The sequence below is a fragment of the Lissotriton helveticus genome, chromosome 10 (assembly GCF_964261635.1).
Source record: "Lissotriton helveticus chromosome 10, aLisHel1.1, whole genome shotgun sequence".
NCBI lineage: Eukaryota > Metazoa > Chordata > Amphibia > Caudata > Salamandridae > Lissotriton > Lissotriton helveticus.
The window spans coordinates 731,670,408-731,685,203 of NC_136071.1; the positions used below are offsets into that span (position 1 = coordinate 731,670,408).

Below are 14,796 nucleotides of genomic sequence, written 5' to 3' on the forward strand. Positions count from 1 at the left end.
ATCATAGAAAGGCGCAGAAATAGTGCCGGTGTATAAAAAAGGGGACAAGTCGTCAGCAGGTAATTATAGGCCTATAAGTCTGATTGACTCGATCCAAAAAATTATGGGCCGGCTGGTCTTGGGTAAAATCCAGTCCTGGATAGATGATGATAATATTCTGAGTCATCTCCAGGCTGGTTTCTGCCCAAAAACCAGTACTATAGATCAGGTCTTCCGGTTCATCATCTTATATTGGCGTACTGTGGTCTTGGAGAAAGGTACCCTATATGCTGTCTTTGTCGACTTAAGGGCAGCCTTTGACCTGGTTCCCCGTAACAAATTGTGGCAAGTGCTAGCCGGGCTAGGGATGGCACCTGAACTGTTGAGCCTGATCGTCCGCCTGCATGAAGATACGTTCGCTCGGGTTCGGTGGGGTTGCCAGGGAGAGGTTACGGAACCCTTCCCCGTGGAGCGAGACAGGGTTGCGTCATGGCGCCTACCTTGTTCTCACTCTTTGTGAACGGGGTGGCGAACGTCCTCTCCCTGGCCCGACTGATGCCCCGGCGATGTCTGGTGAGCGGGTACCGATCCTCATGTTTGCGGACGATACCCTGATAATTTCGAAAACACCAAGTGGGCTCCAGCGTGCCTTGAAGCTCTTTAAAGACTTTTGCCTGGATAGGGGTCTTGAAATAAATACGGCAAAAACAAAGTTCATGATTCTTACTGGCCGTAAACCTGCTGGGATTGTTAGACCTTTCAGAGGGAGGATATATATGAATGAATAACCGCTGGAGCGGGTTGATTCCTTTACCTACCTGGGGGTAACCCTTCAGAGAGACCTGGGGTGGAATAGCCAATTAGACATTGCAGTGCTAAAACATTGCCAGCAGGCTGGTATCCTTCTCAAAAGGTTCAATTCTTCAGCAACAAAGCCCATTAGTCCATTATTAGAAGCATATGGAATGAAGGTGGTAAGTTCGGCACTTTACGGTGCTGAACTTTGGGGTTTTGAGAATTTAAGAAATCTGACATTAGCAGAAAATGAATTTCTGCGAAAAGCCACTAGCGTTCCAACAAGCACCCCGTTATTACCTCTAATGTGGGACCTTGGTGAAAAAGCGGTCCAAGACCTTGCCTGCTTACGCCCATTACTGTATTGGCGACGGATAAGGACCACAGAAGAACTACAGCATTATGCACAGGGCCTGAAGGAGATAATTGCCAAAGTTTCATCGCAAAAAATACATTGGCCAAAGGCCATTAGGACCTTGTTATTTAGACTGGGAATGAGGGAGCTATGGGTCGACCCGGCAAATGCTGCATTCCCTCCTAAGAAAATTCTGAAAGAAAAGTATTGGGAGATGGTCAATTTAGAAGTTTGTACAAAGGGCCTTTCCTCACATCTAACAGGCCGCTTTCTGGAGTTTAAGGCCCAACCGAAGCTGGAAATATATTGGGATGCCATAGAGAAACAGCAGGACCGTAAACTCTATTTTCAACTTAGAGTTGGCTCCCTTCCATTAAGATCATTTACAGCTAAATGGGCAGGAGAAAACAATAATGATAAATGTCCAAGGTGTGGGGAGGAACAAGAGTCTTTAAGTCACTTCCTTTTCTTTTGTCCTCTGTATGTTGCCCCTAGATCTATGTGGGTTAAGCCTATTTGTAAATTGCTTGGTACCTGCAGGCACGAAGAGGCCTTAAGAATCCTATGTACAGACCCCAGCCCCCCAATCGCTATTGCTGTAGCCAAGTTTCTTAGATGGGCATGGGTAATTCGGCCAAAGCAAATTAAGGCCGAGGTATGATCAACAAGATTTATTAGCCATAAGTTATCCGTAAAAATGTGGATTGTTTTATTGAAATGAGCTTGGCGCAATACTTCCCTGGACTGTATATATATTGATGGTTTTTTTAGGATTTTATCTAACTATGTAAATTGATATTCTGCAATTGTCTCTTGTAGTTTAATTCTCTTTTTAAATATTTATTGTATACATTTTATTGGAATTTTTATAGCAAACTGTGGTTTTATGTATACTTTTATGACTTAATTGTCGAATAAAGTTTATAATAAAAACTATGTGTTCTCACCTCCATTTGCATCTGTAAGTTCTGTTCTCCTCAAGAACCCCAGATAGCCAGTTCGTGCCCATATTGTCTGGGTGTCTCCAAAGCTGAGCCTTGAGTTGAAATGATCAGACTGCAGGGATTCATCACCATAAATTGTGAAATAGCCACTGGCGTTGTGGGCACTGTGAACCCAAATCTTGAAATAATTAAAAAAAAATACATGTGTCAATCGTAGTCTAACTGCAGGACTGTACGTTTCAATAGTTATGTATTTTTCCTTAATAAGAAATAGCAAGTACAAACAATACACACATAAATGAAATGCACGGGAGATACAAAAGGCAAGGTAGAAGGAGAAAGAAATTAAACCAAACAAGCAGATAAGACAAATAGGATGAGAAAAGGTGTCAAGTCCAGAGCCACAGGTTGCTGTGTCATTGCCACATGCAGCAGACTCTCAGTTCTGGCTGACTACAAGCGTAGATAGTACGGTTTCAAAGATAAACATAACGCTCAGAAGGTAGGCAGTAAGGGTGGGGAGAGGGAAGATCATAGTCACTCTTTATTTCTGCTGCAGGGGTTAGATGTACAAGACAGCGCCTTTTAATCAACTAGATCTTCTGACAATTTATTCTCTGTCCTAATCATGGACATGCAAATCTCTTTGGCAAACATCCAATCGGTTAGATCTTTATACCATGGCCTTGTTTCTGCAGTACATGAATGTTTCGAGGTGGTCTTTAAAAATCCAATTAAACAAATTCTAAGTGGTTTGCAGAGCCCCAGTATTAACTCTTATACTCATAATAGGGTGTCTAAGGAATTCTCGTTTCGGTAGCCAAGCTAATACTTTTGCTAATCTGTTACAGTTTCTACAGAGTTTCTGTCTAAACTAGGCAAACAAGAACTTGCCTAGGGACGTATAGTGCTTCTGCTGCTACCATTTATTGCTCAGTAGTTTGGTGTGGAGCGATTGGATAATAAGGGAAACCCACTTTAACATGATTTCATCTATACAGCATAGGGAACACTAGTGAAAAGACAGTTAGAACTGATTAAAATACAGTTAGACTATCATAATCATAACTTCTCCAGGGGTAGAAAGGCAAAATGCATGCAAAATAGTCTTAACAGCAAAACTAAGTAGCTCATCATATCACAGCAAATCTTGTTTTATGATAACAAGAGAACAAACGACTAGTAAAAGTACAGTTCTCTAATCGGCACATAGGAGATTTCAACTTAGCTCCGACTTCACGATGCTGTGATTGTTTACATAACCCACAGTTAATTTGTTTTGGGAGGTTGTGGTGGGCTACATAAACTAAGAGCAAGCTAATACAGTTTAATAAAATCCCAGCAATACAATGGAGGTGTTAGGAGTTGGATTAAGACTGTATCATGTGACAGATGCTATATTTTACTACAACAATTTGTTCTACCTAAGAGAAGGGTGAGAGAGAAAGAGTAAATAAATATATTCTCTTAAGAAGACTATCTGTAACTGTACCGTATGTGACTATATTGGTTACTTTGACATCCTATGACACCACACTGTACTATCTATACCTGTTGGCTTCTTCTCTGCAATGTCACACAACTCCTACATGGCTTGATAAGAGAGGATATTCTATTGTTACATGTAGTGTATCCAAAATGCAAGCTAATTTCATTACTGTGTCAAGGAAGTTGATTCAGCACATTGATTAAGATATTCAGTATAATCGAAGATATATTGCACACGGAGTGCAAACTATGCATCATGTCTGTACTGTGCCTAGTATAACGATGATTTTGACTCACCTCACCAAGATGAGAATCTCCTAAGGGACCCTTTGTTTCTGGATTTGCAATGATGATTCGGACTCCAGGCAGGATCTAACAGAAGATAAACAATTTTCACTTGAAAAAAGTGGACAAGCCACCACTCACAGTAATTCATTCTAAAACAATTTGGACCACCTTCTGAAATAAAAGTTGAGCCACACAAACTGGTTACAGTGACAATGCATGTTCAATGCATCTATAAGAAGCTGTAAAAAAATCTGTACTTCACTCTATGACATGATAACCTGATTATAACATGTCTTGGTGTCTTGGAATGGAGCGGCATTCATGGTGATTGAATGACAGAGGTACTATCAAGAAAGAGAGGGAGAGATGTCACAGCAATAGACCCACTCTTGGGAATATCAAATGTGGCTATAGCCTGAGAGGTGGAAGTCAAACGCTTGGCTTCTCAGGATGTAAGCTTACCAGGCATTTTCATCTTGAAGGCCTCAGTGTCCAGTTGTTTATGATTTGGTACTGCACAGTGTTCTAAATTATCCTGCACTTGCCTTGCAGGAGCACTTTTGACAACGACTCAATTAAGCTCATATTCTATAATACCGAAGGCGGTATCTACCTCTTCTTGCTTCTTATATCAAGTTCAGGACAGGGGACATTTAACTTTCTTGCATGGTTTCCTCTGGAAAAAATGTCACATTGAAGAGGAATACATTGTATTGTACTCCTTTCCTGCAATATTGTAATTTAGAAGTCACACTGCTCACTCTGAAAACTAGCGACACTAGATCCTTCGCACTGAATTTATGCCTAAGTAAACGACTTGGCAACATCTTATGTTGCTATTCACAACACAAAAATGATCTGAATGAAGAAGGGGCTGACAAACTATGGCAAACTAATGTTTTCCAAAGCCACCCACAACACAAGAGCCACCCACAACACAAAGGCAACCAAAAATTAAAATGAAACCCAAGGATGTGGTGTAAGTGTACAGCATAAATGTTACTGGACTTGCAGGTGGTCAAAAAAAGTTAAGTAAAGGGCTGCATCACACCCAAGGAGGACACCCAACTCGAGTTAATACTTCAAAAATCTGACATTTTAGTGCAGTAGCACATTTACATGAGATTGTTTAAAATGTGCTTTCAACTTAATAAATACAATAGTACAGTAAGACGCTAACATCACAATTTATGCTCTGCACTTACTTTTCCTGATTCCATGAGAGGTAAGCTATGCGGAGATCCTCTTTCCACTAAGCGAACTCTGAAAAACAAGCAACTTGTTTTAAAAATATCATATTAAAGAAAACAAAATATTGTAAGGGTACTGAAACATACAAATAATACACCCATGACTGGTGGTGTGGATCGCATAGCCTAAAGTAATGAATAACATGCATGTACATGAGTTGAGGGAACACTTTCCTACAAAGCTTGAGGTTCCTTTAACCATATAGGCCGTTGGGTAGAAGGTAGCAGACATTACCACATCATACCCATGTACCACAGGTCAGAGAGCAGGCCCAGCCCCAAAAATGTTAACATAGGCGAGACAAGAGCATGGTCCGAAAGAGATCAGCCATGTGCACCTTGAAAAAAAGAAGCCATAAAGACAAAGAAGCTACGGTGAGTTTCATGCCACCCACAGCATAGACTAAGATAATTCATACAGGCTTGGAAGGACAAAGGAACTGCTAGATCCATTCCATCTATAGTATCACAAGGTGCAGAGTATGACAGGGTGCTTTGTGTCTTGTGGATCGAATTTATTGGAAACAATGTCTGTATCCTATTGCATTCTACAATAAAGGATAGAGAAATGTTGTCATTGGATAAAGCCCTTCAAGTAGAATTTTATTACGGTATTCATTTCTCCCCCTTTCCATTTTAACCCCACACACCCTCCTATTCTGGATTGTCAATAGAAGTGCATTTAAGAAAAGTTAATAAAATGGACTTCCAAGTCCAAGAGACACTTCCAGTGAATCATTCTAACGACTTCACTACAGTAGAATAGTTTCATTCTTTCCAATTTAATATGGAAAATTCGAAGTGGCCTGCCTCCATCCGTCACAGTTAGGCTGAATATAGGCTATATGTATATCTATTAGGCAGCAAAAATGTATAAACTGGGTCTGTCCGAATTAATCACGGGGCAATTCTTCTTGTGAGCATTCTACTCCACTGTTCTTTTCATGTTCTATATCAAGACATGTTCTGGGAGGAAGAGCAGTAAACAAAGAAGCGTATGAAGCATTTCGCAACCTAATGTTCGCTGACCAAGTCCCCACTCATCCATTTTAGGCAAGAGCAAAGATAATCTTTATGTTAGTAACTCAGCACACAAATTACCAAAATTATAAAAATGTGCCACCCAACTCAATAAACTGCTCCAAGTAAAAACAGTTACAAGGCATCTGACAAGCAAGCTCTCTGTGTTAGCAGTTTTGGAGCAATCACATTAGCAAGGAGAGTAGGTTGCATGGTTGGTGGTTCGTGAAAAAGCCTGTATAAGCAGAAGATGACCAGTATAGCAATAAAAAAAGTGGTATTAAACAATTGACCAGTAGGTACATCAAGAGGAACAAGACTTTTTAGCAATTCAATGGTCAGGAAAATGAGAACAGACCTGTTTAAGTTCAAGTAAGGATCACAATGTGGGGATGCGTAATTGTCATTATGCTACCTGAAAGGTGGTATTTCACTATTAGGAACAACCTTATGTCTAAAGACAATGTTTTTTTCAGAAAAATAGTTGACTACTTTAACTGTACCACAGTTCGAATCACATTTGGGATCACTTAAGCTCTTCCGCGAAGTGCTGAAAGAAGTTATCTGCCAGCTTCCCATTAACACACCTCCATGTGATTTTTAAAATGCATTTTCTTTATGTCCCACAATTAGTGAGTTTACTTTATTGGGGCTTAACAGATGGATGGATACCAATTTCCTTTTGAGGAGCAACCATCAGTTTTTAGAACTCTAGTAAGGCAGCAGATGAATGTAGCTCTAATCAACTTATCAGGCTGTTAAACACAAATTATGAATTCTTGGTTACAAATTTAGCAAATTAGATAACTTTTTGAAGAGCAATCTTGACGTATGCAGACAAAAATACTAGTTTATATTTTCTAATACCTTGCAGACAACACCAATTTCTTGGAAAAGGCAGAGTTTTTTTATTGGGGATATAAAGATCCAGTAGCAATCATTAGATGTAGAATAAGATTTTGATTTGGCAAAGCTGAACTTTTCTTTTTTTAGAAAATGTATTTTCCATCCTAATTTAAAGGGTTCATTACATCTCTTAATTGGTGTACATAGATATCCCCAGAGTAAGATTAACAATCAGGTTGTAAGCGTGATTGAAAACATAGCGGGTGATCTAACACTATTTGCTTTACTTAAAGACTCCCTGGTTATTTGCCTCTGTGCACTAGCTAACTTACTCCCCACTGCTTCAGCAATTCTAACAATTAAGTTACAATCAGGTGTTATTGTTTTACTTTTAAAAGCAATGAAGAATAATTTACAAATTATTGGGCAGTCTAGAGATTTGGGAGACAACAAAAAATTCACGAAAAACTGAATAATTGCTTTTCAATGCTGATAAACCTACAGCTTTTGTGTAGTTTACTGCCACTGCCATACATTGTATCAGGCAGTCCATATGTTAAATGACCATCTGCAGCTGTAGATCTTAAATTAAGTTATCATTTTAAATAGATTGGTATGTCTTTTACAAAGTTATTATATTTTGCCGTTGTGAGTCACTGGTAGGGTCTACCGTGTTAAAGTGTATGTCTGCTTACTTTAAAAAAAAAAATTTTAAAATCTTCCATGCTACTCATTTTTGCTTTTAGCTAAAAACAACTGGATTCCAAGAATTTCTTAGGTGTCTACACAAATAAAACCTAGCTAATTATGTAATCCGTTACAAGAAGAGATCAGGCATTATCAAGTTTTCTGGTGTATTAGCATCCCTCTTCATCTCTGCAACTGCTGTGATTAATCTGTGCGCAATCTTTGTATCCATTTCAAAGCTTAATTTTGAGACTGGAGGTACCCTATAAGAAATTTACCATGGTCCTGCCACAGTTTGCCAGTTCCTTACAATCCAAAAACATACCCCAAAGATTTGGTAAAGACCAATCCAGAAAATGAGATGAGGAAGATGAAGTAGACAGTGGTACAGCTGGAGCTAAAGTGCTGGGATGCTCGAGATACATCATCACATTTTGCCTAATGATGAAGGGCCAGAGGGCCAAGATACTATGCCTACCAGTTTGCCTTATCGAGTCATTTTTGAACAAGCTAACTAAAACTACTATGAAGTTGATCATCATGAGTTTCTCCCAGAACCAGAATACAGGCCAATTTTTGGTCAAGAGGGAAGGAACATAAATCCATACCTGGTAATAATGTAAGAACAGTACCAAACTGACGATGCTGCACACATTGTGCCCCAACCAAATTCCATTGCATTACTGCCCACAATCCTTAGACTGTATGCCACTCTCTAGGCCCAGTCCACCAGATGGGACCCTGCTGTGTAACATAACCCATGCCTCTAAAGAGGAACTAGGGGCACATGATGCATGTGTATGACAAGCAAACACAAATGGTGATGAGATCTGTATGCTTGCAAAGGGTAGAAAAATGCATTTTACAAAGCTCTACAATATCATGGCAAAGCAATCAGAGGTACTCTTTTGCTAAAAAAAAAAAAACTTTATGTCCGGCTCCATTTCTTTGGTTAGTGCCTTCTTTATATAGTCAATTTTCTGCACATTAAGGATCAAAGGATTGCATTACACATTTTACCTGTCATGTCTCAGTGCTCTCATGTCAACAAACACAGTTGTTGGATCAGGACCTGATGTTCCCTAAAAGAAAAATTATGATATTTAGAGCACGGATTCCCATCAATATTACAGTGTTATGTGCAGATCATCAACATCGCTAATGCTAACAACAAATAAGTAATCCATGTTTGCAAAATGTATTGTCATGTATTGGTAATCCATGGCAATGTGACAAGAGCAAACTGTTGGTACATCAGTGCAGGCGTAGGTATACCTTTCTGAATACCGTTTCTACCGTTCCATAAGATAAAAGGAATTTTATTACAAGCAACCAAGTTATACTTCAAAAGATTGCTGTGCCCCACAAAATGGGCAAACACATGCAATGTCTCCTGCAAAATATCAAAACGCTATGCATCTTAAAACAAACAGTTAATTTCAGGTACCAATTTGTTGAGCATTTTTATCATACATGCACCAAAGGAAGCACTAACATGAACAAGGACAAGAACACACATGAGGAAAGATTGGGGAGAATTGAAAGACATATCCAGTAAACCAAGAGGGATTTCATCCTCCAGGGGCAGGGCTCATTCAGTGACGGTAGCAAAGCATGCTTAATCAGTAGAGGCAAACACTGATAATGGAACAACATGGCCTACACCCAAACTCAAATTTCCAAATTCGTGTTTGGGTAAGAAAGCCATGGAACATCCTGACTTTGATACCAAAGTATATTAATAATATCTTTGTATTGTCATTTATGACTCAACAGAAAGGCAGACCGGCTACTATGGAGATGCCTTAATGTAGCAAAAATGCTGATTGTAAGTATCGAAACACAACAGCCAAGTAGCTGTGAGAGTGCCTCATTGTAAAAAACAAAACATGAAATAAAAAGACCCGTCTGCGCAAGATCAGGTTCTGCGGATAATTTAGTGCCTTCTGCATTAGCAGATCCGCTCTTGAAGCTAGGCATAGTCACTACTGCAAACAGGTTACCTAAATAAAACTCTACTACTGATAAAATCCAACAAAATCACACATACAAAAGTAAACAACTAACTTTTTGTTTACAAGCAGCATGTAATTGCTTAATAACATCTTGGATTATATTCCAATGATCCACCGCATCTGAACACAATAACATATGCATGCTAAAACGACGAGGCAAAAATAAAACATAAAAACTTTGATCAAGGCAGAGTGGATACTGACGACACGGACTAGAGATCAGTGATATTTCCCCAAGTGTGTTCATAAGATTCAGTCTGACAGATAGGTGTATGATTATAGAAAGCCAAAAAATCATAACTGCATTTAGACCAATGTAGATAAAATAGACACTTACCTGTCTTAAGGTTCACTCAAGTGAGTGAAACCTAGAACCATGGCACTCAGCAGCAGGAGCCAGAAAATGTTATTAGTCACATGTATCAAGCACTTGCAAATGTGCCCTTTCAAATGAAAATAGTTATGTGAACTTCTACCCAATAGTGGTTGTCACAGAAGCTATTTAGTGCATCAGTATCACTGGCATCATCAGCAGGGATGCTAAGCCAGAGTAGAATGGGAATTTCTTATGCCAGGCACTCAGGTCTACAAATTAATTTTCTTCACTGATGTGACAAACTGAGTTCCGACACTAAAGCCATACACTAAGGTAGGGGGCAGGTAGGGAGGAATCGAGAAATGGAAGCAATCATTTAGAAACAACGATCAGGCAAGGTATATCCTTTCTGAAGGAAACCCTCAGCTGGCAAATTCTTAGCATCATGAAAAATTCCTTTGTAAGACTACAAATTTGAAAAGTAGACCGTGGTATATTTCAGAAGAAAAGTGGCTGACTAAAATAATCTGGAGCACTTGGTGGTAAAACCAAGGTGCGATCAGAAATTCAAACTCCCGAAAATAATGTATGCCACTGGCTAAGGAAATGACTGCCTTTCTTCACTAACCAACTAAATGAGCACTTCCTGAAGGAGATTTGTAAAGGTCAAACATCCACTGCTGTAACGAGAAGTCAGGTACAGGAAAACCTTTGATGCAAAATACAGACAGATTATATATGACTATGTAGCTTCTGGAAGAACAGAGATGAGATCAAATGATGAAAATATTAACTGAGATATTTCCTGTGGATTAGAAGTACCAGCTCAAGGATTGTCAGGAAATCTTTGATCTCTGTTGCATTTCCCTAAGTGAAAAGGATGTGTCCACAGGTAGAGTCCATTGGACCTAAGAAATCATGCGTACCCTCAAAATAGGGCTCAATTACTCAACAATACAACATATAACAGTTTTGTGTCTAAATTTATCCAGGACACTAGTTACGTCATCTGTGGAAGGGGAGTTTCACAACTTTTTCCTGGACAAAGTAAGAGAGAACTGTGATGTCAAAGCATTTTGTAATTTACAGTTCATGCAGGCCATGCCACGAAGCTTGCTGCATCCACACCCGATTGTTTAATTTGTTTTGCCAGTTCTCTTCCACTTGGAATCAAATGCTGAAACGCCCCTCATTTGCCTTCTCAAGGAAGGCCAACATCTCTGTACATAAGCTCCTGGCCCAGTGCTGGCAGGGGGACAAGTAGTAGTCTAACTGGATCAGTCGGGCACTGGGAAAAGTCCTGGTGGGTGCCTGGTAGATCAATGGGGCTCAAAAATGCGCTAGAGGGAACTGAGAACATCTGAAAGAGCTGCAGCATTGCCTCATTGAAGACCTCTACCTTCTGTGAAGTCAAAGATAGCCTAAGCAATTCAAGTCTCATTTGCTCCAGCTGTTGAATAGGATCAGAGTTGAACGACTGGCGTGGAGAAAGGCTTTTTGAACGTCGGCTGCCCGATCTCTTACTGGAGCGATCTGGCCTTCTTGGGCTTCCTTTGATGTCATCTTAGACTTAACAAAGGATGGAAATCTACATTATAACCAGAATTTGGAGCAGGAATACATCCAAGATTTGGAGTCTGACCTGAATCGCATTCTGGAGTGAGACCAACATTGTTTGTTGTGCTCTGGTGATATACAACTTTGCCTCCTACTCCCTGATGTCCTTTAGATGCATTGGTGAGAATTTATGGCATGACTTCAAACCATGCTTGGATCAAGGACACCAGATGCAGATATCATACTGGTCCATAACCAACATCTGCTTTCTGCAGGTGCAGTAGGGCTTCAAGCCTGTAGACTCTGGATGAGAGATATCCCTAGTACACTGTCACTGATGACCATTTTGGAATTCTTTTAAAAACTGACAAAAATTTGGGAGTAGATCTGAATCTGTGTTTAAGGGCATTGAAGGAAGCAGCAATAGTACGCAGGGGTAGTGCCTATATACAGCAATGCGTCGACGCTTTTCGAGGTGAGACAAAGCCACTGCTGAGTCCAATAGCACCACCCATAGGTACATAGGAAAACTGAAAAAAAGTTTCAAGATCAGTCTGGCCTGGGGGAATTTAAAAGGTGAGGAATCTATGGTTCGCAATATCCATTAGAATCACTTTGATATACATTCCAGACCAAATTAACCACAATATAGGAATACATGGCAAGATATGATTTTACGTTGGAAAGTTCACAATGAGGCAACACATTTACTGGGTATAGAATTTAGGTTAAACCCTAAAAATGGCATTGCTGGGTATGAAGGGTGAACCGGTGATGGATAAACACAAAATGTAATGTAACCTGGACCCGATGATTGCACACAGGTATATAGCTAGGGATTGGGATCATGTCAAAAAGTCATTAAAGCAGCTGGAGGAAGGGCTTGATTGGTGAATGGCCATAGACAAATCAATATACAAAGGGCAAGAATTCCCTAGAAAATGGGAAAAACACAGAGTCCTTTGTTTGTGATTATGGTATTTAATGAATTAACTCATAAGGAAAAGACACCAGTTAAGTGGTCAGCTACATGATTGGCAGGTTGTGTGCACTATATTGTTTAACACACTCTACAAACTGCATTTATAATTATTGCAGTTGCAAGATAAGGGTGTGGTCTGTGTTTTTCTTATCTGAAATAACTATAAGCTATGTCTAGAATTTCTATTTATGATGCATATTAAAATTAAAACAAGATTTAAATCAATGGACTGGCTATTTGGCCTGAAGAGATCTTTTAGAGATGTGAAACTTTATGCTGGTTTGTCAACTGGTTAAATCAGTCCTCAAAAGGCATGAGTAGACAACACCTTTTTGGCCATACACCTGTTACTTTGAACAAAATGCATAACTGCTAAACCGTCTGTAATCTACAAATGTTTAAAAAAAAATGTTTATTTACTTTTAATATGTATGAGCAATACAGGACATGTACAAACACTTCACGGAAGATACAGACTTGAAAGAATAATGTGAATGTTACATGTCGGATACAGAGGGAGCCATAAACATATGACCAGATTTCAAGAATGCCAGCCGGTACAAAAGAGCTCCAGCAGCGCTCTATACTTTGTGAACGCATGTCCAATGACAACTAGGGAATGAGTGAGCTACAAGCTCCTTGCTATGACTAGCACTATACTACATGACACTTAGTGCCAATTTAATGTAAGCTAGTGTTGCATACTGTAAATGTTTCTCAAATTTAGGATGATATCTAGTTATAAATTACCAGAGAGGGATCACAGTGTATTGAATTGCATGCATAGAGCTAAAATCTAATGCCACAGAAAACCTCCCACAAAACACAACCTTTAAAGTGTTGTTTAACATTTGCCACCTATATGGGAGTGACTTCTGGTTGTAAAGGGTTTTCGTTGATAATGTGAACTGATATTTGTTATGAGTTTACCGTTTTGAAAAGTACCACTTTTATTTTTCTATTTGGCAACGTCCACACTGGGGCATATTGCAGACATCTGCTTACCAAGGAGATACATTATTCGGGTTCAGTTCCAATACACTAGCATGCTAGTTATAATTCTAAGGCTCAAGCCCCTTTAGTTCGTTTTAGTAACTGCAACCTTCTGCCCATCTGCAGTGGTCTGTCTGCTGCCTACAAATTAGGTGTGCCCACAGCTTGTTTTTATTGTGGAGCAAGATACTCACTCCCTTTCCGGCTCGAGGCATCCACAGCCCAAAGCTTTGGAGCAGAAAACCTGACATTAAGCTTGGACTGTTACTGTGGCATGATGTAATGGTTCATAAATCAAATAACGTGGGCTTGCGCTGTGAAATTCTAGCCTTTTTAGCTTTAAACCCCGAGTTCCAAGATACTCCTATTTTGAGGCTTAATTCTCTATGCAGACCCTCCCACTGACATGACATTTCATTATCAAGTAAGTCACTTTCCCTTGCAGTACTATGTTGGATATCCAAACAGACAGAAACAAAACTGAAGTATTTTAAAGAGGAAGTACTAGGAACTTGAATTTCTACAAAAAACACCCAAAGTATCTCCCCACATACATACAGGGGACATTTGTTTCAGGCGGGTGAAAAAGATACCAGAAAGGACTGTGGAGAACAGAGACCACCATATTAGCTTCTTCAGCCTCTTCCTTCAGACCATTCAAAGTGAACTACATGTGCCAATATGGCAGAGCAAAGAAAGGCTTCCCATTCCCACACTATGGGCTTTTCTAGTTATGCATCGCTGTAAGTTACCAAGATAAAGGTTTGAGGTAGCAGGCATAACACATTGAGTATCACCGCCCTTGATCTCAAAGATGTATCACAAACATCTCACATGCAGTGGATTACGGATTCTGGGACGGAGCAATGCTCTTGGTGTCAATTTTCTTGATCACCAAGCTCAAATTCTGGTCTGTGTGAAATTTGAAAAGGGTTTATGTAGATTTTTAGGGAACCTAAAAACTCCGTACCTGATCAGCCAGCATCCCCAGCCTGTAGGGCTTCAGCAGAAGGAAGAGCAGGGGTGATGAAACAAAAAGGAAAAAAGAAAGGAACACAAAACAAAAATAATAAAAAGGAAAAATGTGATGTAAAATTGACAAGACAAATGGAGAAAACAAAAATGGCATACACAGAAACAGCAAAGAACAACACTTTTTCTAATAGGGATAAAATGAATTCAAACACAGTCATGGGTTACAAATAGCCTGGGAGCCAGAGAAAAAAATATTTTAACTAATTTTGAAACACTTACGGTCATGCTTAAAGAGAACAATGCTTT

General features: G+C 39.5%; 1 protein-coding gene across 9 annotated transcripts in view; it reads right to left on the reverse strand.

The window, feature by feature from the left end:
• DIP2C (DIP2 acetate--CoA ligase C (putative)) overlaps positions 1-14,796 on the reverse strand; it is a 1,026,208-nt gene that overhangs the window by 38,462 nt on the left and 972,950 nt on the right. For all 9 annotated transcript variants that reach the window (XM_078663289.1, XM_078663292.1, XM_078663288.1 and 6 more), the window contains 4 exons: positions 8,673-8,734; positions 5,055-5,112; positions 3,859-3,933; positions 2,077-2,251 (listed from right to left, as the gene is read on the reverse strand). In XM_078663289.1, coding sequence (XP_078519415.1) covers positions 2,077-2,251; positions 3,859-3,933; positions 5,055-5,112; positions 8,673-8,734 — 370 coding nt within the window. The remainder of the gene's footprint in view (positions 1-2,076; positions 2,252-3,858; positions 3,934-5,054; positions 5,113-8,672; positions 8,735-14,796) is intronic.